Genomic DNA, 23,639 nt, shown 5'->3' on the forward strand with positions numbered 1-23,639 from the left:
CTACCACTACACCACATCAGAGTCCGTCTCTGTACTGCAGTGATTGCCTTTGATGTTCCACCTCCTTCCCAACCGGTCTCTCTATTCAGAAGTCATTTTCCTGTAAAATTCGGCCTCGATGATTGAATTCAACCTCTTTTTATGGATCTATTTCCTATGTAATTTTCTTGTCCTTTGATCTGAAGAGTACTGATTTCTGTGGTGTCCATTTCCAGGCAGCTATGGGTTGATATGTAGCCGTGCACAGTGTTCTCTCCACTTACCTCACTTCAGAGGTACCCAGGAATTATTCAGTGGGTGAAATGTCCTGTTAAAAAAAAAACCCGACAGTAACAACAGAAAAAGTTAACTTTGATGTATACTGATGCAGTCTTGGAGGAGGAGGGTTGGAGTTCCTTGGCTTTTTTGGGGGGTTGTTTGTTTGTTTGGTTGGTTGGGTTTTTTTAGTGTGTTTTCGTTTTGTTTTTAACATTTCCTGTAAGTAATCAGTTTGAGTTAATTCTTGGTCTGTTAAGGGTTCTGCGTAGATAAGGCTTGAGAACTACTAATGAATAGCTGACCACTTCATGGTATTTTGTTTGCTTATAATATCTTCTTAACATTTGGCAGCTCCCTGGAGGAATTTCTGAGGATTTGGTTGGTCTGTAATGATTTGAATGGAAATACAGCGTGTGTGAATACCCATCTCCTGCACTCCAGACAGCATGTTGGGAACACGGTGTCTTTCATCACTTCCTGAGGCCGTGTATCAGTATGTGCATTCAGGAGATCCTTTTGGTGTCAGCAGTTTTCTTTAGGGGTTATAAAACAGTATGGTGAGACGATGCTCACAACTCTTCTGCAGGAAGAGATGTGAAGGAACGAGCACTGGTGGAGTCTCATTCCCATGGTTGATGTGCAGCGGTTGACCCTAGTTGTTGTCCCCCTTGGGTTCGGTTTGGATGTTTTTGTCTAGGTTATGCCTTCAGTGTGTGGTTGTAAGCCTGACATGTGTAGGGTTTGAGTTTTTCCACTAGGGAAACTTCAGCTGTATTTTCCTTGGTAGCGGTAACAGATTTTATTCTCTATTGTGTTTTAGCTCAGCAAAGGCCTGCAAAGACTTCTCGAATTGACATATTTGCCCTTTTTCCCCTCTCGTTGCTAGTTTTGAGTATTAGGTTGTGTAGATTTTATTTCATATTGGTCTTTCTAGAACCATTGTTCAGTTCTTTCTAAAGTCTTAAACTAACTGAAGTTGAAAGTTTGTTTTTACATGTTGGTGGTTTTGTTGAGCTTGTTATATTCTGCATTAAAACAAATACTGAAGAGCTACCCATTCTTTTGTCCTTGCATGTTACAGGATCCTCACTGCTTTCATAACCTATTAGGTTTTCTGTCTGTCAGATGAAACTGTTTCCACAGTTCATTATTTTACCTTTCAGTTTCCTTTCCTCAGTGTGCCGCTTGTTTTATTTCGCCTACGTGCAATTCTGTTCTCTGCTCTCCGTTATTTCAAGACCACTTCAAAAGATACATCTGAAGAAATGTATGTAAATGATAATTTCTGATATGTAATCCAGTTCTCGTCCTCATAAATTATTGAAAGAAAGTAAATATTTTAGCATGCATTTTCCTACAGCTGACATGTCTTTACTCCCCACCCCTTGCTGAGCTTGGGGAGGAACCCTGTTGCTCATGCTTGCAATACATCCTGCAAGTCTCTTTTAATGTTTTCTGTCGTGATTTACAAGGCCATAAAGAAATCATATTCTGAACATCCCTGTTGATTTCACTTTTTTATGAAAGAAAGCAATGAAAAAGGCTTGACTGTACAATGAATAGTCTCCTGTTTGTTTGCAAGCAAGGAATGGCACAAATGTATAAGATCAGTTTAAAAAAAATCATTGTAAAGTTCAGGCACTCTGTTAGCTTGTGACAGATTGCCTTTTGAATTAGTTGAACCTGTCATGCAAGTGTATTTCTCAGAGTAATGAGTTTATTATAATTCAAAATATGTTATGTTAATGGTATTTCTTAAAAGTAGCTGTTTATGCTTTGGTACCATTTACCCACCTCAACATTATAGTGATTTGGCATTATGGTACATCGTGGTCAGTTTAACAAGTTTCCCAGCCCTGTTTCTCTTAAAATGGTCTTTTTTTTTTTTTTTTTTTCTTCAAAAAGTGTGCTATCCCATCCCTAAATATGAAGCTAACTGAGCAGTGGTTTCTGTGTGACTGTATTATCTCTTCACTCACTGTTGATTTAATCATCAAGAATTGTATTTGGCATGTACTATAATAACGGATCTTTGTGAAGTCTAGCGTTTGGGCTGTAAGTACGGAAGATACGATTGCTCCAGCTTCTGGTTTTAAGGCTTTTCTTTTATACAACATGTCACAGAATCTCCTAGATTGGAAAAGACCTGTAAGATCATCTAGTCCAATCATTAGCCGAACACTGACAAGACCACCACTAAACCATGTCTCTGAGCACTGTATCCACATGACCCTTAGATACCTCCAGGGATGGGGACTCCACTACTGCTCTGGGTAACGTGTTCCAGTGCCTGATGACCCTTTCAGTAAAGAAATTCTTCCTGATATCCAATCTAAACTTCCCTTGGCGCAACTTGAAGCCTTTTCCTCTTGTTCTATCACCTGTTACTTGACAGAACAGGTCCTATGATGGAAATCCTGCAAAATCTTGCTTTAGATTAAGTCAGCGCGTGCTCAGTGCTTAATGCGCATCTACTGCATTATTGGCAAAATGCATTTTGCCCAGACGAGGTGTCCCCGCTGTCAGGCCGTTTCTGGTGTTGGTGGAGCACCGCTTACTGGGAGGCTGGCCAGGGAGGCGACTTCCATACGGCCGGGTTCTCAGAGCCCAAGTGCAGCTCACGTGAAAAGTGAGTCATGAGGCTTACCGAAGCAGATGAATGAGTTGCACTTGGCAGGTCTTGCAGTAAATACGTTTTCATCAGTCCAGGTTGTCTGAGAAAGCAGGTGAGTTACTGAAAGGTGGCATAATTTGGGTAATGGACATCTAGCCTTTAGGCTTGTGCATTTTAAGACCGGTTTGACTGGTTAAAGTGCAGAAAGGAAGTACTGTTGCGTAAAATATGCAGTCAGATGGAAAAAGAATACAAAGCTGGAAGCACAGGTCACTTTCCTTCTACTGCATCAGGATGTCAAATGCAATAAAAGGCTTTTAGCATCCAGCTCTAAAAGCCCCGTTAAAGGAAATGAAGAGTATTGAATTTTTCTGATGAAAGCAGAGTTTACTGAAGTTCTTAGGGTTTGGGTTTTGGTTTGGTTTTTTTTGAGCGTCCACAAATCTGATTTAGCATTTATGTGACCTTTTGGACAACTATTGAAAATGTAAGGTTGTTAGTAAATCAAGCAAAGATAAACTTTTTGGACTTCTTTTAAGGATAACGGGGGAATGTCTGGATCATATTGATCTGTGTTTTTACAGCACTTAAAGGCATACATCTCTCGGCTGGTATTATGCGTTGACAACAATATCATTGCATTTGAGATGAAAGTATTTGTTGATGTACTTGTAAAAAGTTAATGAAAAATAATCTTCTGTGGTACTAAGACGGATGGCTTCACATTAGTCAAGAAAGCTTCTTTCCTAAGGCTAATATGCCTGTGTTCATTTCAAGCAGTCGTGTCTTGTTTGGCACAGTTTTGGGACTGTGTGCACAAATGTTCTCCTCGCCTGAAGAAGATTGTCACTGGGATGTTGTCAAAGCAAGGGGGGAAAAAGGTGGAGGAACAGAGGTATAGCTCTTAACTCCTTTTACTACGTTTCAGATTCCCAGAGCAGCCGTTGCATGCTTGTGTAGGACTTGGGTAGCAGGCGTTGTCCATGGGACTGCTGCTGGGGTTAACACTGATATTAGCGATGGACTGTTGTTAATCCAGTGCCCTTTCCTCCATGTAAAGCACACTAGCCTTCTTGATTTATCTCCTCCTTCCTTTTGTGCCCCTTCCATCCTATTCATTTGTTTTGCTAGCAAGCAGCCCCAGCATGACAGATAAGCTTTTGAACTCCTCTGTAAGGATAAGAAGGGGACTTTTTCAACATTACGCATAGTCTGATGTGTCGGCTCAAGTGAGAGGATGTGCAGGTTGCCACTGAATTTACCCAAGACCATGTAGCCTGTCAGTACCTGAATTAGGTTTGTTTTTTACCTTTTAATTTGTTTATGAAATTCCCTGCTCATTGATGTATCCAAACTATTCTAAATGAATAAATATTCTGACTTTTTTATCTATTTGTTTTTTCCCCTGTTTATTCCCTGTATCATGAGCCTACGATAGTGCATTTGTATTATTACTGGTTTCTGTATAATCTTGCCTTAAAAATTATATAGAATGGTTCTTATTTTACAAAAAAAAGGATAACTGTTTTAAGTGTGAGATCCTTAGTCCTTATGGATGAAGGGGCTCCATCTGGATGGAGGAGTGAAACAGTAGTAGGAGAAAGCTTAAATGCAGCCTTCATTGAGAATTCGTTTGAGCAATGTGAGTTTGTGTCTTTCTACAGAATGCAGGCTGTTCCAGCAATTTTTTTTCTTCAGTTTGCTATTAGAGCATTTACATACATTATTATGCAATACTTAAATGAAAAGAACAATCTGTGCCCATAAATTCTCATTAAAGAATTACAGTAACAGCTGAAAGGAATAAGAACAAGGATCCTATTATTCTAGATGCTGTATGTATGATAGCCCTGACCCTGCAGTTATTTTAGTGTGGGAACTTTAAAGCACAGGTAGTTCTACTTAAAAGTTGGAGGGAGTTTTTACATTCTGCAAAACCATGCTGAACTGAGTTTAGATATAAGCCAATCCTTGCAACTCATTAACATTTGATCAGATGAAATTACTTTGTTTGAAGTTCTTTCTCTGAAAAGACAGTGATCAGAGAGCATTCTTTTACTATTGTGTCTTTTGTTTCTTCATTTAAAATAAGGGCATAATAAAGGTACATCCCAGCAAGTTAATACTTATGTCAGCAGCTTGTTTCAAGTGTATAATTATGCAAACTATTTCTAGAATTTATCTTTTGGGTAGAAAATAGTAGTCTCCTGTATACATTTAGGCCTTTAACTTTCACATCTGTGACCTGTATCTTTGAGTTTGCTCTCATGTGCCTGGGATTAAAATGCACAGAACTATAATTACAGTTCAATTAATTGTCAGCACATTGTGAAACATACCACACTCATATCTCATGTGGAAGAAGACCTCTTTGTATTGGTATAGCTGTCTGAGAAGACAGTAGGCATCATTGTTCATCTCTGATATGAAGAAAGCTAAGAATTAATAGATCCCACAGAACTCTTAAATGTATGACTGCCCCTTAGAGGAAATTTGATGTGTAGTCCAGTTCCAGTGATGGTAATATGCACGTTTAGCCAATGTTGTTAAAAAAGAAGCTTGTTTCTCATGATTTGTTGGCAAGCAAAATCTTTAACTTCACATACTGGACTGATAAACTGCGACATGTGAAAGCCTAGAATTGCGTTAAAAATAAATATTGGCAGTAGCACATAGCAGAATAGTATGTCTGTGCTGCTAGATTAAAGGAACAGGAAAAGAGCCCCTGTGCTGTAACAGGTTCTTTGCAGTTGCTGGGGTAAGTCGATGTGGGTGGAATTTACTTTTTTGTGGAAGCAAGAACATGGTTCTTTATTGGAAATGGCTTTGCACCTATGACCTCTGTCACTATGGTAGTTTCTGTGGTCTTTGCAATTGTGACAAATTGTGTTGCCTCTTTGGCAACGTGTAAGTTCATGAGAAAACAAGGAACCTACTCATGCAAACCTAACTTGCAACTTCTGTAGGGCCTTTCTGCTAGCATGGGGTCTGACTGAATTGGAGTTATTCTTGTGTCAACTCCCTGATGAAGACTTCCATGACTCCTTTCATTTTTTAAGTTAGTGGTAACTTCTTTAGGGAAGTTGTATAGTTCTTTTGAGGACTTCTCTGACTGCCAGTTATTTATTTCCTTGGTCAGGTACGACTGGTAAAGCATCATCTCCACCACCTGTAATAGACACAAGACAGATGAGTGAGAAGCTGGAGACAATATTGTATCAGCTCCGTCAAGTAACTCGTGAGAGGGATGAGCTGCGCAAGCGACTTGCACTTTCATCTCCTGGATCAACTTTTGATGACTGCAGGTAAAAATCAAGGAAGTGTAACATTTTAATTTAGTCCTCAGTAGTGTTTTCAAGTGTCTTGACACTTGCTTGCCTGTAAAGCAGCAAGGATATTGCAATGTATATATGTTGCTTGTAACCTACCTGCACCTTGGTGAAGTGTGTGCGTATGTAGGTGACCACATCCAGGTGTCAGAGCTGCCTGCTGAATTCCAGGAGTAGGGCTCATCTCTGTGTTGAGAGAAGAAAGCAAACGGGTTGTTTAGGCTTCCTGGGTTATGTTGTGGGCAGAGAAAGAAGACAGTGGGTGAAGCATTTGCTGTTTTGAAAGCAAGAGAGAAGAAAGGAAAATAGCTCTGAATACTTGGCTGGAAGACAGAAATTAGGAGAGGGGGGGAAAAAATACCTCAGCTATTCCTATGCTTCTGGAAGGAGAGAGAGGTTTGGGCTTCTGTTGAGGGGAGTGAGTGTTTCTGTTAGGAGATACGCTTTCTGGTATACATCTAGTAAGGGACTATGTAGCATTAACATGTTGAGAGTAAGGAACTCTCCTCCACTGAGAAGTTATGGGTGCTGCCAAATTAATGCAACATGTGTTCAAAGTCAGTTAATGGCCAGCAGCTTTATGCAGCTCATTCTAATTTGAGGGTTGTTAAGTTATGAGGAAGATAGTACTCAGGGAGTGTATGAGTTAGAGATAAGGGTTTTATTGGGTAGGAAACAGAACTAGTTTATTTTAGAGGGTTAAAGATCTGCTGATGTTTGTAAATGTGACTTTGGGCACACTGAGTGGGTACTTTTTGCCTGCAGTAAGCACATGTAAGAGAAATCTTTTGAAACTTGGAAAAAAATGTCTGTCACTGAATCTGAAATAAGAGCAAAGAACAGATTTTCTGGGAGGTGGTGTCACGATGTTTTTCTGAACTTTAATGTTTTTTTGTTGTTGTTTGTATATGTTATTTCATCAGCTCTATCTGTACGTGCTTAGGTGATTTAATAAACTTTTTGTTCTTATGAGATAAGGTCAAGATTTGAACTGAGAGAATCTGGGCACTTTATTCACTCCTTAGCCATCTTCATGCCCCCATGAGTTCTGAGGGCAACTTTAAGAGAATTGTGTTCTATCTAAGGGCCTCCAAGTGTTGTGCGACAGGAGAGGAAAAGGTTGTCAAATATCAACATCTTTTGCATAGCTTCCAGTTACTTATTTATACAGAGGGATTTCTTATTTGAAGTCACTAGAGCTTAAGCATTGAGGATTTTACAGCTTACAATACTGGTCTCCATAATCCAGGATGCTATTAATACAGTTCTGATGAGCTGTCCTCTAGACTGCCCTAGTTTTTTCTCTTTAATTGTCGAATCCATCTTCTGCTGCCAGTGTAGGATTTTTATGTTGTGGAAAATATAAATGTTTACAGCTTAAAGAACAACTCATCAAAATAAATATTGCATTTAAGCAGTGCTTAAACAGTGTATGTTATATGGAGGATGCTGCCTTCCAAACAATTAAATATTTGAAGAGTAGGAAATGAATAAAGATTATTAGTTGACATTTCTTTCTGTCACTATAAAAGCAGCTACTCCTCCCATCCGCATCCACATCTATGGTTTCGGGAAGCTTGCTGGTGTTTTTTGTTTTGGTTTGGTTTGGTTTTTTTTCCCCACTTTGTTTTGTATTCTTTCTGCATATAAAACTAATCTTCAGCCTTCCAGGAGTCAAAGCCCAGACATTGCAAACTGTTCCGCTGAAGTGTGAAAGCTGAAAGATCATGATTTAGATGGTGACTTTTACAACTGAAAAAGGGCTTTTTGCTTTCCTGGCTGTGTATCCCGCTTTAGCCGTGGCTGTACCTAACACAGGTGGTGCAGAGGCAAATCTCGACATGTCACGATGGCGTGCTGCTAAACAGTTGCAGCTCACAACACAGTCGTAGGCTGTGCTGCGCTGGCTGTGAGGGCTGGCAGTTGCAAAACTGAGAGTTGTTTTCCAACGCAAGCGTTGACTAAGTCTAGAGCAGTGGAAGAGGAGGCACAGAAGTGGATTGTGATGTGCTGAATCAGATGAACATGTGTCATCCTGCTGGACAGGAGTAGGATTGCTCATGCTGTGCTTTGTGTCACTTGATGGTGACTGTATGCGTGCATGTGTTGTGGTGATTAAGATTTGACCAAATAATTTAGTGTGCTCAAGGTGCACCTCATAGACTTAAACTTACTATTCTTACTACTTATGTACAAGTAAAAGAGATCTGCAATACGGTAAAACCCCTGAAAGCTGCCTTTGAGAAGAGACTGTTTTGTGTGTAATCTGTAATTGTTGTTGGTAGTACTGGAACTGCAATAGAAATGAAAACATTTTCAAGTTGTTGGGTAGGTTTTGCCCACAAAATTGGATCTGCCGTTGGCATTAGCTTTTATGTCAGCATCAGATACGTGTAAATGTCAGTCTCGCTGTGGCCTTGATTTATGCTCAGGGTATTTCCACGGGAATAGAAAGGATTTTTAGAGTTGTTATACGAGTATCAGAAAAACAGTTGGACCTTTGACACTAGCATTTTAAATTTTGTTAACGTTTGAACCAATGCTTCCAAAATAGTAACTGACACCTCTTTTACTGAATTTTTTTTTTTTTTTTTCCTATTTTGTGAGGCATTTTAGCATAAAACTGTGGTGGTCTTACTTAAACAAGAGTCAACCATTACATGTGTTTGAATGGACTGCATTTTTATTTTTGACTTCTGACCAGTATTCCTCCTGTGCGTATTCCTGTTTTTCTTGCTGAGACATAAACCCTTGGAACAGCACTGAGGAACATATGGCCTTGGCTATCCTGGTGTTTTTTATTTCATGTAGATGAGCTAGAATGTAGGATGATACTGGTGGCATTGTTGTTCCTTCCTCATTGCGTAGGTAGGCTAACTTCTGTAGTTACCTACATGATACCCATTTGTTAATAGCATTTTTTTTTTTTTTTTTAGAATAATGCTAGTGTTACTTCATCAATATACGAAATAACTGTGATCGATGTTAGACTTGTAGAACAAGTTCTCACCATAGCTTTGAGACTGACCTAATAGTTATCCTTTGGTAAAAAATTGGCACACTGGAATATTTTGCAGAAATGTGTATTTATGATTACAAGCTTAATATGAATATCTGTTAATGGGTCTCACTAAGAGTAATGCTTCAACTGAGAGTTAAACTGTACTTCAGTTGATGTTGTCATTTTAATGACTGTGGTGGACAGATGGTGTCTACTTTCAATAATTTCACCCTAAAGTCTAATTTAAATCAATACTCGTGTTTTTAGCGATTCTGTCAAGGGTGTGAACATTTCAAATAGTTTTACTTAGGCTAACTAGAGTTGTACTTTAAAAGAATAACGCTGCAGTAGTTGCAGTAATATGTCTCTAGCTCTGTATGAATAACGTACTACTTCTTTTGGCACCCCTAAACAGTGAATTAAAAAAGCCTAAAACACATCCCTGTAGATGTGACTTGAATATTTGTTTACTTTTATGAATTTGGATTTTAACTGTTACTGAAGACTGCCAGTCAAGGAAGGGGTTTTTTGATTTTGTTTTTCGCGGGAGCACTTCACTGGAGAAAGAAGAAAAAGAGGAATCACAATCGAAGGCTGTACGACTCAGCAGCCCAAATGCAGCTGGGTTACTAAAAAGCACCTTCATGTCATACACACACTCCCTAAAAGTCTGTGAGTCAGATGTGGCTTTTTTTTTTTTTTTTGTTAACAACTCTCGCCACTGCCGCAGTGTGAAACCATTTTCATTTCGATTCAACTGCCAGCTGCATTTCAGTTCCAGAATCCGCGTTGCTGTTTCTGTATGAAGCAAAGAGGATTCAAATTGCTTTTCAGGCTGTGCTTACGGTGAAGCCGTTTGGGAGAGAGTGAGGTGGGAGGGAGAAAGGGTGTTCTGTGCAGCGACGGAGCAAATGTGATATGAGAATAAATAGAGTCAAATTAGAAAGCAATTGTTTTCTTTTTGGTTTGTTTTTGGTTTGGTTTGTTTGTTTTTTTTTTCACTGCCTGTGGAGTTATAAGAGACCCAGGAGATGACACAGGGACAGCTGCTGGAAGCTCCATTTTGAAACTAGAGAATTCAATGGTGCAAAAACTTTGTGACTATGTAGAGTCTCTTTCAGAAGCTTAGCGCTTCCAAACAAGAAGGCATCATCCTGCTAATGTAGTTTCGAGCGTGATACATGTTTTTCCTAATAAATAAATAAAGGTGTCATGTGCAGTGACCACACAGTCTAGACATTATCTGTGTTGGTCAATTGCTTGACAAGGAAGATTTATTTTAGAAAATTTCTCCTCTCCCAGTGATCTTGAAATACCAAAAAAAAATTCAGTCAAAAATTTTCATTTGATTGACTTCGGCTTTCACTTTGTTCAGCTTACTGAAAATGGGTTTGTGGAGATAATGTTGTCTTGGAGATTCCTAATAATTCTTTGAACAACATTTGGGTTATCTTATGGAAATGTGAGGTAGATTCTGCCATGTTTTCTTATTCATTCATAGTAGTTTGAAATAACATGGTAACAATCAGATCTGTAATTCAGCAGAATGACTTGTTCAAATGAGTTAAATTCAATGCTCAGTTAGTCAAACTGGCCAGATGCTGCTGACACAGGTGCGTACGTTTGGTGTCCCGTTGAAACTCTTTCTCTCACCCCTAATGCTGATTTTCCTGGGGAGCTGTAGAAAGGGCCTCTAGCTGCTGCCAGGGTGAGAAGTTGTTCCTAGCCCAGGTCTCCACGTAGCCACCACTTGACTTTGGCAACCTCTTTTCAGCCAAACTCTCCCTGCAGCTCTCCGCTTTTTCTTTGAGAGTTTTGGCACAGTAATGCGGGACAGCCGAGTGTGCTGCGATTGACTTGGTCTTGTATCAAGTGACAGTTCTGCTCTGTGATAACACGGCTGCTCAGAAGAGAGGTACCTGCTCACTCAGGACTATTTTTGGCTGTGTTAGTGTTAGACAGAATTATCTCATGATCAGATGTTATGTCTCAGTGTAAAACTAATACAGGTTAAAGTCAGTGAATTTTTACTTATGGTTGTATCTTAATGTGAAGTGATCAGTATTTCAATTAAAGCATAATATACCCGAAGTATCAAGAGTTGTGTGATACTATTTATTTATTGGATAGTAATTTCCCAGACTTTCATTCTCTGTAGGAGCTGATGTTTGGCTTGCTATTCTTTTTCCATGCTAGGCCTAGTCCAAAACCAAATCATGACTACGAAAGACTGAAGATTCAGTGCATGAAAGCCATGTCAGACCTACAGTCTCTGCAGAATCAACACACCAAGACACTAAAAAGGTGTGAAGAAGCAGCAAAAGAGGCAGACTTTTATCAGTAAGTATTAGTATATAAGGTAAGAGTTTACCAGTCTGTGTTAGATCATAAAGTATTGGAACATGGTAATAATTTTTTTTTTTAATTTATTTTGTTTTTACTTTAATCACAAGATTAATGTTTGCATGCATCAGACAAAACATTTCTGGCCTATTTGAAATGGTAAAGTTTGGATTGCTTGTTTTATTTTGAAGAATTTGAGATAGAAATCCCTGATGTCTTGATGGCACACTGACAAGGAAAGCCTAGTTACTGACTTGCAATTACAATTCAGTAGTCTTACTGTCAGGCTGGAGAGCAGAATATAATTTGAGACAATGTCATTTCTTACTGTTTTTTAAATAGGTTGTGATAGCTCTCACACTGGCTTGTGTAAGCTTTAACACAGGCTTAGACCAATTGTAAGTGTTTATGAAAATGCAATAAAATAGGAAGAAATTGGAGAATATTTTTAGTGTGTATTTTTGTTTAGAAAACAGTCATAGATTCAAGTAGGAATATGTTTTCTTCACTTGGAAGGAAGACAGCTCAGAAATAGAAATGCAGGTAAATTCTTGGTTTGAAATTTGTTTCACTTAAATCTACACTATAAAAGATGACTAATATTTAATGACAGCATTTTATTTTCATTGGGAGCTGCTAGTTCTTCCATAGCACTTTCACCCACAACTCATCGAGTCTGTAATGACAGACGTCGTTTCTTTGCATTCTTCTTCAAAACCCTGAAAATGGTGTTAAAGATTGTCAGCAGGTGCAGGTGTAGCAAGTTGTGTGGTTTCTTTACAAAGAGCTTTATTTCTAATTTCATTAGAGGATTTTCAAGTATTTTAATTTGCTAGTGAGTTCTTGCAAAGCCTTAGTGTTCTGTACATTGTAGATGGATTTTTTTTCCAAGCTGATTTACTTATGTCTGTCCAATGCTGATGTGAAACACTTGTATTCTGTGTCCTAAAAAATTAGTGTTTTGCTTACCTTATTTAGCGGTTCTGTAGTCCCTGAAACCATACTGCATTACACTCTTGTTTATTTCGGTATTTTCACAATAGTAGAAAAGGATTTACCTTCTCATATGAGAAGAAAAACTCTGAGTTTTAAAAGATAGAGTGATTGATTGAAATACTCAAGTATACCAAGAATACAGACACTTTCCTCAGAGATCAACAATTTACGCTTCTGCAAAAGGATGCGTATGTACAAGTACAAGCTTTCGCGTTTATACTTGCTACGGGCTAAGATGACCCGGTCAGAAGAAAGTACAGCATGTTTTAATTGATTCAGAGGTAATTCTTTTTACGATGAGAACTTGATTTACTTGGATTTGAATTTTTAAGTTTCCTACTTAAAACTTTAGGGAGGCTGAAACTTGCTGTTGGAGTTTAGGTATCCAAAACATGACAACACATTGAAATCCACGCACGTAATTCCTGCTCAGATCCTATCAGTAATTCTCAGGGTAAAGAAGGGAATCAAGTAGTATACACTATTCAAATGTTATTTTCTGCTGCAGTAATACTTAGAACCCCATGCTTAAAAAAAAAAAAAAAGTTACCATTCCAAAGAAATTATAATTTCCAACAAAATGTGAATAACAGATAACAGATTAATAAGCCACAGGTAAAGATTATGTGTATTTAATTGTGTGAATATAATTTGTCAAAGGCTTTTTTTTTTTGTCAGGTTGTCATAATTTTAAGGAGACTTTTTTTAAAATGCTTTAGGTCATTCTGTGCAGGAAATATTTCACTTCATAAAGAAGGAATACAAAGTATCTTAAAATGTAAATTGATTCTATTCATTGCTGTGTGTTATATATGGTTTTTTAATAAATATAGTCTTTAAACACTTTATCAGCAGGTGCGAGAGTTCAGTTTGAATCATTCTGTTTCAACAACAAAAATACTTGTCAGTATCCAAATCTCACTCTTTGTTTGATCTGTGGTAGTAAAATATATTCAATTGATTTTTTGCTCTTGCTCAGCAGTGGTCTGGTCTAATTTTGGACTGCTACCTTGAATTATAATCTCTAAGACAGCTGCATCATGCGGCTCTCAGTTGTTTAACTTTTAAATGAGAGTGTATTTTTCTCAATAATTATGGCTTGTGTAATGAAGTGTGGAGTAACTTTGATAACTTTTTACCTGCTTAATGTAGTAGAAACATACATAATGTGTTTTTGTTGGTTGTGGGGTTTTTTGTTTGGGTTGGTTGGTTTGCTTGTTTTTAAAAAGTAGCATACAATGAGATTTTTGTAGTTTTCACCTGTATTTTGGTTAGCTGTTGCTCAGCTGAGGGGCCCAAAAGGGAGGTGGTTAGTGGGATAACACCTATTGTCTCCGGGATCACGTTATACTCACATTACACCATTTCCGTTTGTCTATCTGCTTGCTTTTAAAATGGCTATGAAATGGCATTGATGGGTGGCATAAATACATCATCTCTTCTGATACTGCTTAAGAGTACTGTGTACTTTCATGTATTCTCATATTTATGTCCCTGTTTTTTTCCAATTTTTTTTTTTTCCTGATGCTTGAAATATTCAAATAATGCAGAATTGAGTTAGTTTGACCTGCTTTCTTGGTAAGAAACTCATGCTTGAAATTAATTAGTCCGGGACTTTGTCCTGGCAAGTTGGCTTCTAAGAGCATTTTTTGTGTGCCATGGCAGCACGTTGCACAGTCGACTGCTGAGTGACCAGTCACAGCTGAAGGAGGACATGGATACCTTGAAGAGGAAAAACACGCAGCTGGTGCGAGAACATAATCATCTCCAGCAGTCGTGTGAGGAAATGAAGAGACTTCACGATGAGGATCAGAAAGAGATAACGGACCTGCGCAGCCAGCAGCAGCAGGTAAGCTACAGCTCGTAGGGTAAGTGCTAGAAGAGCTCATTAATTGCTCCTTTGATAAATAAGTCAATAAAACTGAATGTGCAGCATCGCCGCCTTTTATGCCTTACTCATTCAAAAACATCCGCCTCGTTTTACAGCACTAGGGGAGAAAATGAGGTCTTGGATACTAATCGATTTTCTATGTTAAGCCGGGAAAAAGAATGAGGGTTATGGAATTTTAGATGGTATTAAGAAAACTTGATGCAGAGATGAAAAAAATGTACATGAGGAAGATTGTGTATGCGTGATATTTTTTTTTAAGTGGGTGGAGAGGCATCAGAATCCTAGCTTGAAGTTGCAAAGCGATTAAAAAGATGACTATTTTCCTAGAGTGTTTTATGGGACAGGGCTCGCTTTAAACTTGCACGTTATGTTTGTATTTTGGAAAGTACTACAATAAAAAAAATGAGTGACAGGTAGGTTGGGGTCTTGTTTTGTTTTGTTTTAATTATTGCAGTGACACCGTACTGGTTTGAGGGAATGATTGAGCTGAGTTTGGTTATTTAGGTTTGCAGATGCTATTCAGTTAGAACAAAGCTATAGGTTGATTAATGCTTCTGAACTTAAAAAAAGACAAGCTTTTCGGGAAGAGGTGGACATTTCAGAGCTGTATGTAACAGGCTGTCTCTTGGGCAACGTTGTTCCTACACTCTGAAGAAAGAAAAGGAAGAGTAATAGTAAAGGAGCAACTGGTCATAGCAGGGCCACAGTTGACCTATGGAAAAGTCTGATCGTTTAGTTAGAATAGTTACAGTAGCATGTGGAATGGTTAAACAGAATATCTCGGTTAACTGTATGTAGGCTGATTCACAGGGCAAACTTGCAAGTCAAACATTAGGCTTCAGAAGCAAAACCTCTGCAAACAAAAATAATTATTTGCCAGGGTAGGAGGGGCAAAGGTCAAAGCAAGCTGGATGTGCTGAATGGCACTTTAGGAGGTGCTTGAGGGCTAGTGCCAAGAGGAGAGAAGATTTGTATGTCCTTTTGTTCCCGTTCTCTAGCTTTCTCTTGAGAGTTCTGCTGTGGAATGGTTTAGTGGCTTGGTTCAGAAGGTGGCTGCTGTTCTGTGGAGCAGAAATGGTTTGCTGTGTAAACCTGGGCAAATCGCTTCGTTGCTCTCTGCCTCAGTTTCCCAGGCTGCAAAGCAGGGATGTAAAACCTCCAAGGGAAGGCTAGTGTATTCTGAGGTTCTGTCCTGAGGTTTGAAATTATCTGGCAGCTCAGGAGGAGGCTGAAGTGTCGTTGAAATAAGTATTTATTTAAAGAAATTCAGTCTCATGTCAACATCACGATTAAACCTTCAAAGAAAACTGTGTATGTGACTCTCGGTGAGAAAGTTGTGTAACTCCGTTTCTCAGCATGTCAGAGTGAATCATGGTGTCTTGAAGGGGCGCCAAGAGTCTTATCTTGTCTGTGTCATTTCTCATCTGAGTTAGACTAGCAGTATTTATGTTGATCCCTCTGACGTGTTGTTTCGTCGTCAGGCCATAGCAAAACACAACATCTCGGTGGCCTCAGAGAGCAAAACCTTTTGATCGGCGACTCTTTGTGTGGGATTCTCATGGATTTGCTGTGTAGCAGCTGACCAGCTTAAGTTTCTGCTGCTCACATATGAAGTTTCTTGTTGCCACGGCTGTCCTCCTCGGTCCAGCTGGGACTATTTACTTTTTCTCGGACTGGGATTTTGAAGGGGAGACCTTCCTTATTACACTGCTTCCTGTTTATGGCGTTTCTGCCTTCCTCTGTTAGCAAGTTTATGCTGAATTCCATCCCATTTCAAGTATATTCATCCTTCTTTTCTTTGGTTGTTCAGTGTGTTTTCAGCAAAAAGACATTCCATATATGCTTTAGACAGTGAGAAGTGGTTTGTTTCTGTTTGGATTCTCAAATACTTGGTTCTCAAACCTGTTCCCAGAATGCTTTGGGAAGTAGTCTTCAGGAGAATGGCTCTCTTGAGCAGGTTTAAATCAACATGTATTTACACTTTACGTATGCTTACAGTTTACCACATGTTTAGCATATCTGAAATGGTACACTGAAGCACGCTAGCTAATCATGGGTCCAAGTCTGTATGAGTTATGCTGCTGAGTCCACTGAGGATAGGGATGTATGTGGAAATAGCCGTGGCCCTGAGACTCTCGCAGCAGCCTTGTTCCGCAGCAGCCTTGTTCCACGACCGCTCTAGGAACAGGAACTCGCTGCTTTTACGTATCGTGGTTAATTAAAGGAGACCAGTGTCAGGCTGAAGAACGTCTTGCCTGTGTAGAGAAGTGGTTTCCTGACAATGACGGTTGTTATCCACTACCGGTGGGCAGTGAGTATTGGGCAAAGAGCGGGAGGTTTCTTTTGATCTTTCCTTCGGTCTGCGGGCATCCAGGTTCTTCCATGTTCACGAGCTGGTCCTTACTCTGAATATAAGGCACAAAAGAAGATGAGGGGCCAGTTTGTGCATATAGGATAGTTGCTGTGTGTTTGGTTTCAATTTTTTTTATAGAGCTCATGTTTTCTGTCTCTTCTTCCTTCTAATTTTTTTAGTACTTTCAATTTTCAGATAGTTAGGGACTTACCTTTGTAGGCTAAGGTTAAGATTATATAAATTTGTGGCACCTCTCTATATAGAGTATTTCTGTTTGTTCCCACCACTCCATCAAGGCCAAGTTTCAGTTTAAAAAACAAAACTAGAAAAAATTAGCATCATTTGAAAAAAGAAAAAAAAGGGGGGGGGAGGTGTGGCCTCATTTCAGGCATATTTCTTTGCCTTTTGAGAAGGAAGAAGGACTAGATTTGCTGAAGCTCATTAGGGGATTTCTGTTGTTGCTGGTCATTTATCATCAACATTGCTATTTACAACAAGATTCTTATGTCAATGGAAATTAATTTGAAACTAAGATCCAGGTCAGACTTTATTCATGTTTAAATGGATTTTTCTCTTCCTGATCGTATTTTATGGATAGCTTTTGAAACACAAACCTCTGTGGGTAGTTCTCAGATGAAATATTGCATGAATACTAAAATATATGCCTATGTGTATAACACATTTTAGGGTAGATTTTATTCTCTTGAGGTTTTAAATTATTTAATTTGTTCATGAAGGATATAGGCAACCTGTCATTCATGCCACCTCGTGGTCGTTTCCTAAATTACAGCTACCGTCGGTCATCAAGTAACGATTTCCTCTTGCTAAATCTACAAAGTACTTTGAAAACAAATTGAGTTTGATAACTGTTCGTAACAGTTACCATTAGGGAGTGATTTTCCTAAACTTGTGTGCTCTAAGTTATGATTAAGCAGATTTTTTCCCCAGTTAACATTAAGCAGATACAGTAATGCTTAGAGTAACAGCAAGGCTTAGAAGAGGCTCAGTGTTTTCTTAGTAATTAAAAAGAATGATTATTAAAGTTGGTTAATATATTTTTGTTCTAATATTGTTTCTTATATACATTGTAAATCAAATTTATTGGACTGATTAAAAACCGAGTTCGTTAATACAGTTTCTGTTGTTTTTTTAGGTTATGAAGCAAAATGGGTCATCAGAGATATTAAATAAACTTTATGATACAGCAATGGACAAGCTAGAGGGTGTGAAGAAGGATTACGATGCCCTGAGGAAACGGTACAATGAGAAGATCGCAAGTCACAATACGGATCTGAGCCGCCTAGAACAGGCTGAGGAGGAGAACAGGCGTCTTCAGAAGCAGGTTGACATGTTAATGAAGCAAAGGGACACAGCAATACATTTTCAGCAGCAATATTCGACCTCCCTTAGAAGGTACAGTCAGGTTTTGATATCTTCAGATACGCTGTGAAAGCAGTAACAATTCTAATGTGGCATCTTATTTTGTCTGTGGTAGAATCACAAATACTTTTCTAACTTTTTTTTCCTAAAATTTTTCTCTAATGTATGTTATCTTGGTGTGATGAGTAAGCCTGTATTTTTATGTAAGATTTTCTGGAAGGTCCTAGAAAGTGCGAGGGGGATGTTTATTTGGAGGAATTGTGCTTTTTCTTGAGAAAAGTGTTTCCCGGCTAAAGTTTTAGAACTGTATGAGGAGTTTTAACCATTGTTTACCTCACGTGAGAAAGGGATAGCCTGCGTTTCAAGCTATGTTTATTCTGCTGTAGAGACAGGAGTCGAATGCAACCAAGGTTTTCTTAAACCTCAGAATTAGTGTTCCAGACAAACTCTACAATGGGTGGCGAGTCTTAAGGACTTAAGTTCCTTTTTAAACCTAATTGTGAACTTCTCTGTGGAATTATAGTCCTACTTTTAATAGCACTTTGTCAGTATAAACACAAAGTCATTACTTTTAAATTAAATTTTTTACATCCTTTTTTGATTGTGCCATACTTTAGTAGGTTGTAATGGTAAAGTGCATATGTTTTCATCTGTTAAAATTTTAAAAACTACTTTTGCCGGTTTAAGATATTTTGCATTTCAGGTTTACTGGATGACCAACTGATGAAAACAGTGATGTTCAAATTACCTGTTTTTAGTTCCTTGTCTGCATTTTTACTGTAAACCCACTTTTTTTTCTCCTCTAAATTGTCCATTACCAACTTTGTGGCATTTACAGGCATCTGGAAGTTGTTCTGGTTTTCCAGTTTCTGCATTTGTTTCCCTTCTTCCCACATGTCTGGAAGTGTGTGTTGGGAGAAGGAATTAACTTCGAAGATGAATAGAGCTGCATGCAATAAATAAGGTTAAACTTGTGCTGTTAAATAATGACAATGTTTTGCATACCTTTTAGAATAATTTGATGGAAATTGAATTTTAATAATTAAACTAGTTTTAAATTATTTCTAAAAATTTTTACGTTTCAGTTCCTTAAAGAGGTTCTGTAGTATCCTAAAGCAATAATTAATCTAACTTGTATTTCGCAGCACTGAGTATGTTGTCGAAGATGACCTTTGTGGTTGTGTTTTACCAATGTATGCATTTGGTTATCCAGCCAAAACTTTAATGTATGAACAAGGAAAATGAGGAACAAGTATCTTATTGGCATTTCTGCTTGTTTTTAGATTTGAATCAGTACAGCAGGAACTAAGCAACGCCACAGCACAAAACAAAGAGTTGCAGAGAGAAATGGAGCGATTACAGTCAGAGGTGACAAGGTTCAAAACAATGCAGCTGAAGGCAGCAAAGGATGCAGAAAAATACAAGGAAGAAAGGGATTCAGTTTTCAATGAATACCGCCTCATAATGAGTGAGAGAGATCAAGTAATTAAAGAGGTAGATAAGCTTCAAACAGAGCTGGAGCTTGCAGAGTCCAAACTGAAGAACACTTCTTCTGAGAAGCGAGTGGCTAGTGAAGAGATGGAAGCTTTAAGACAGGTACTAACCTATTGTTCCGATGGGGAAGGGAAATGAGTATACATTGTTGATGCCAGAATCAGAAATGTATGACTGATTAATGGAAAACAGGAGTGCACCACAAAGAGGAAATTCCATGCTGATGTTTTCCTACAGCACTCCTTTTTACTGTCCGTTAATTAAGATTGCATGTTTGAATAGAGTACCTGTCAGTTGAAATTTGCTATTCACTCGACTTAATTCTGTTCGTTCTGCTGATTATAAATCCTTCCTTTACTGCATTAGTCTTCTATGCCTTTTCAAGTAATGCTCTCTGTAACGATGTAGCTCTAAATATTCATTATTTTTAACTTCTAACCTCTACAGGAACCACTGGATACTATCTACTATGACTTGAACCGGTACATGATAAAGTAGTCTCAAATATTTATGCAAAGCCTGTGCTGACATGCATGTTCTTACTCATTTGCCCTTCTTCTGCCTTTAAGTTAAAGAGGACACTTTGAAGATTTTTCGCTAGAGCTCAGGCATGCCTTAAAGTGTGTGAAACCAGAACTTTGTATTTTTCAGCAATACCTTCTTGAAATGCTTATATCACAACCATGTTATAATGATGCTGTTAAGATTTCCAAAACACAATTTACTGCTCAGTTTCATTGCAGCTGACATGCATTGACTTGACCATTTGGTTTACAAATACTTAATTTAGCATGAAATAGATACAAGCAAATGTATTCCATTGCCTATAAATCTCATTTTACTTTTTTCACAGCATTACATCTGAACAAAATGCCTTTATAAAAGATTAAGATGTGGAGCTTTTTTTAAATCACACCATTGTTGAGGAACATAATGTGGATTGTGACATACGGCATCAGAGCTTTACAAAAATAACTAACTTCTGGTTTGAAGAATAGTTTTCAACCCCTCATATTTGCCAGCTAAATAATTTAGCTTCTGCGGTGAGCTAATTAGCTCACTGTAATTTAGCTTCTACATATTTCATACCTGTTCTACTTTCGTCAAGCCATTAAGCCAATAGAAATTTCTGTTGTTGGTTGCAGTGGAATCAGGGTAGCTAGTAAGGAATACCGATGGCAATAGACACAGTTAGTCGTTCTGCTCCAGTTTGTTATGTCTGTCATTGCAGCGGTATGAGTAATTTTTCAAAGCGCTTTAAGGGGCAGGAACTTAAAATTTTAAATACATGGGTGTTCCCTCCTACCTACATGACTTGAAGGGGTGTTTGAATAAGGGGAGGAAAGAGCCTGGGACTGATGAGGGAGATGCTGGCAGGGCACAGACATTCACCCCCAGAATGGGCCCATCAGAAAGCAAAAATAACTTCCTCTGTGATGTACTAAAAAGCGTAAAATAGCAGTATTGTGAGTTTTCTTTTTGTTCCTGTTTTCCTTTCCTGTATCTATGACTCTTCTGCTTGTGAGCAGGTGTGTTCCTGTGTCACATAGTACTGGCTCTCGCTGCAGCTGCATTCAGGGCATAAGGGGTTTTCTAGTTCTTGCGAGGCAAGTATTTGAAAGGTTGAAAACATTTCTTGATCAAGCAATACATTCACTTGAAATAGCATCCTGAAAAATGCCCCTGCATAAGTGGGATGATCCTGTCCATGAATAGTTGCTCTGGTGCTTGCCGAAATGTAACCTAATGTTCCTCCCTGTCCTTGTGATGTATGGCAGCTTTACGTGCCCTATTACATAGTGCCCCGGAAACAGCGCTGAATGCATTCAGGTCATTTTAAGTGTAGTTTCTTACATCAAACTTGTGTTTGCTAGTGTACCTTTTGTGTCCCAAAGAAACGCAAAAGCAACTGAAATGGAGAAGAGGTTGTTTGAGGTTGAAGAGGTGTTGTATCATGAGACATGATGAGGTCAGTCAGTCAATTTCGTAGTTAGATATGTAAGCTTTTTTGGTCATATATGCTTAAACATAATGGGTTAATTTACATCCAAAATGTAATAATTGTCTGGCGTTTATAGATGTTAGAAGAAATCTCAGGATTTTGCACTATGGGCAATTTTGGATTAAGTTCTTATGAGTTTGGCTACTCAAAGCTAGGGATTAGATGTTATAGAATTCCCCCTCTACTTGCCCAGTGGTGTTTTTGTTTGGCATAATCTTTTGCTCCAGCAAATACTTAAAATGTTGTGTTTCATCTTGGTGGTAGTCCGCTTTCCCCTCTGTTTAATAGACCTGTTGTATTTTATCCTGTATGAGGTTACTGCACTATATTCACATGTGAGAACTTCCTTCAAACATAAGAATTCTTCACAAATTTGGAATTGCTCTTCAAACCAAACCACTTCAATGTTTCCAAACAGAAGCTGTTCTAATCAGCGCCAAATGGCACATTGCCCTCTGCTGTTACGTTTAATTTTGTGCAAATGTCACAGGAAAAAGACAGAGGTGAAATTTTACTACTGACCGCTGGAGGCAATGGCTGCTCTTATTCAGATAGTTGATATCAAGCATGCTGGAATAAGATGTGGCAATATGTATTTTTTCAAATCACCTTAAAGTACTGTAAATTCATGTTTAATGAAGTGCTTTCTGGGAGCTTCATACTTGATGACTTTTATCTCTGCTGCATGCTGGAAAAGAATACTTTTGTGTAAGTTTTATACACGCATTTCAATGCACATTTTATAAAGACTATAGTTAAGCTGTGCAAAATGTTGCTTCCAGTGCTAAAACTTGTCTGTACCACCAGATGGGTCAGAAATTTTTCACTTCAGAGGTGAAGCTCTGCCCTTTGGTAGTATTTCAACTACCATAGATCCATCTTACCCAGTTTGAGGTACGGAGCAATGGAAGCTCTTACTGATGTTCAGAAAACTTGAGTGCTCTGGTAATTGCGATTCACTATTATGTTTTACGTTCACAGAGTGAGTCGTTAATTCTAGTGCTTGTCTGTTACTCTACAACAAAAATACCTGTTTTGATACTGTCGCAGAACTGTTTTAACAACCTGACTAGCCTTAACTGGATGCCATATCTCAAAAACAGTTGTGTTAGTACAACAAAATACAATTGTCATCCATGCTTTGAGTACTCAATCTTAGTCCTTGCCAACTGTAGAGGAAAATAGAATGGAAGTCAGTTTATGACATGGTGTCTTTGTATCCTTAAGTATCTGGACCCTTTCATCCTTTTGCTTTTCAGATATCAGCTGCCTCTGGTAATCTTTTTGAGATAAAAAAATAATAGTTTCCAGCCAGGAGCGTCTATACGTAGGAGGACTTCTTTGTAGCCACCAGCGGAATGCTTCTGGAGAGCTGGACCATCTTAAAATTCAGTGGCATGAAATTCAACTGCTTCAATGCCTCATTCTTCCAAAGGAAGTCTAGTTTAAACTACGTTAAAAGGACAGATTGTATTTTAGAGCTACATTTTACTCATCTTTTTTTATTATGATGCAGTTGAATTCCGCATTTAATAAGATGTACCATGATTCTGCATTATGGCACACTGTAGTTCTATCTTTGAACATTCTGTGGGTTGCACATTGGTATCTTCCTGGCGTGTGACTTTAATGTCCCTTTAAAACTTCTGAGGAAACTATAAGATACTTATGTAACTGGGTTGTCTAAATTATTTCATCCCTATAAGATGGAGGCAGTTGCGTAAAAATATTTGCTATGTAGTCTCACCCTTTGCTGTATTTAAAGCCTTCTTTTAAAACATCAAGTCTGACTGGTTCCTCAAAACTGTGAGTGCTCCCAGCTTCTTGCTTACTTCTGACATAGCACTGTGCTAATGTGATGGTGTGATATCTTTAATTACCAAATGAAATATTCTTTGCTAGTACTTACTTTTATGCAATGTGAGCACAGTCTGTTCTGCTCCTATTTTTCAGAACATTAGAGGTAAGCTCTCTAGGC

General features: G+C 38.4%; 1 protein-coding gene across 1 annotated transcript in view; it reads left to right on the top strand.

Moving 5' to 3' along the window:
- The first annotated feature begins 2,748 nt into the window (after positions 1-2,748).
- Positions 2,749-23,639, top strand: part of DLG5 (discs, large homolog 5 (Drosophila)) — a 56,825-nt gene continuing 35,934 nt past the window's right edge. The window contains 6 exon segments of the mRNA XM_009888661.1: positions 2,749-2,887; positions 6,012-6,177; positions 11,399-11,542; positions 14,207-14,390; positions 17,939-18,198; positions 19,449-19,761. Of these exon segments, the coding sequence (XP_009886963.1) occupies positions 2,749-2,887; positions 6,012-6,177; positions 11,399-11,542; positions 14,207-14,390; positions 17,939-18,198; positions 19,449-19,761 (1,206 nt within the window).

This window comes from Charadrius vociferus, unplaced genomic scaffold (assembly GCF_000708025.1).
Source record: "Charadrius vociferus isolate BGI_N301 unplaced genomic scaffold, ASM70802v2 scaffold187, whole genome shotgun sequence".
Lineage (NCBI taxonomy): Eukaryota > Metazoa > Chordata > Aves > Charadriiformes > Charadriidae > Charadrius > Charadrius vociferus.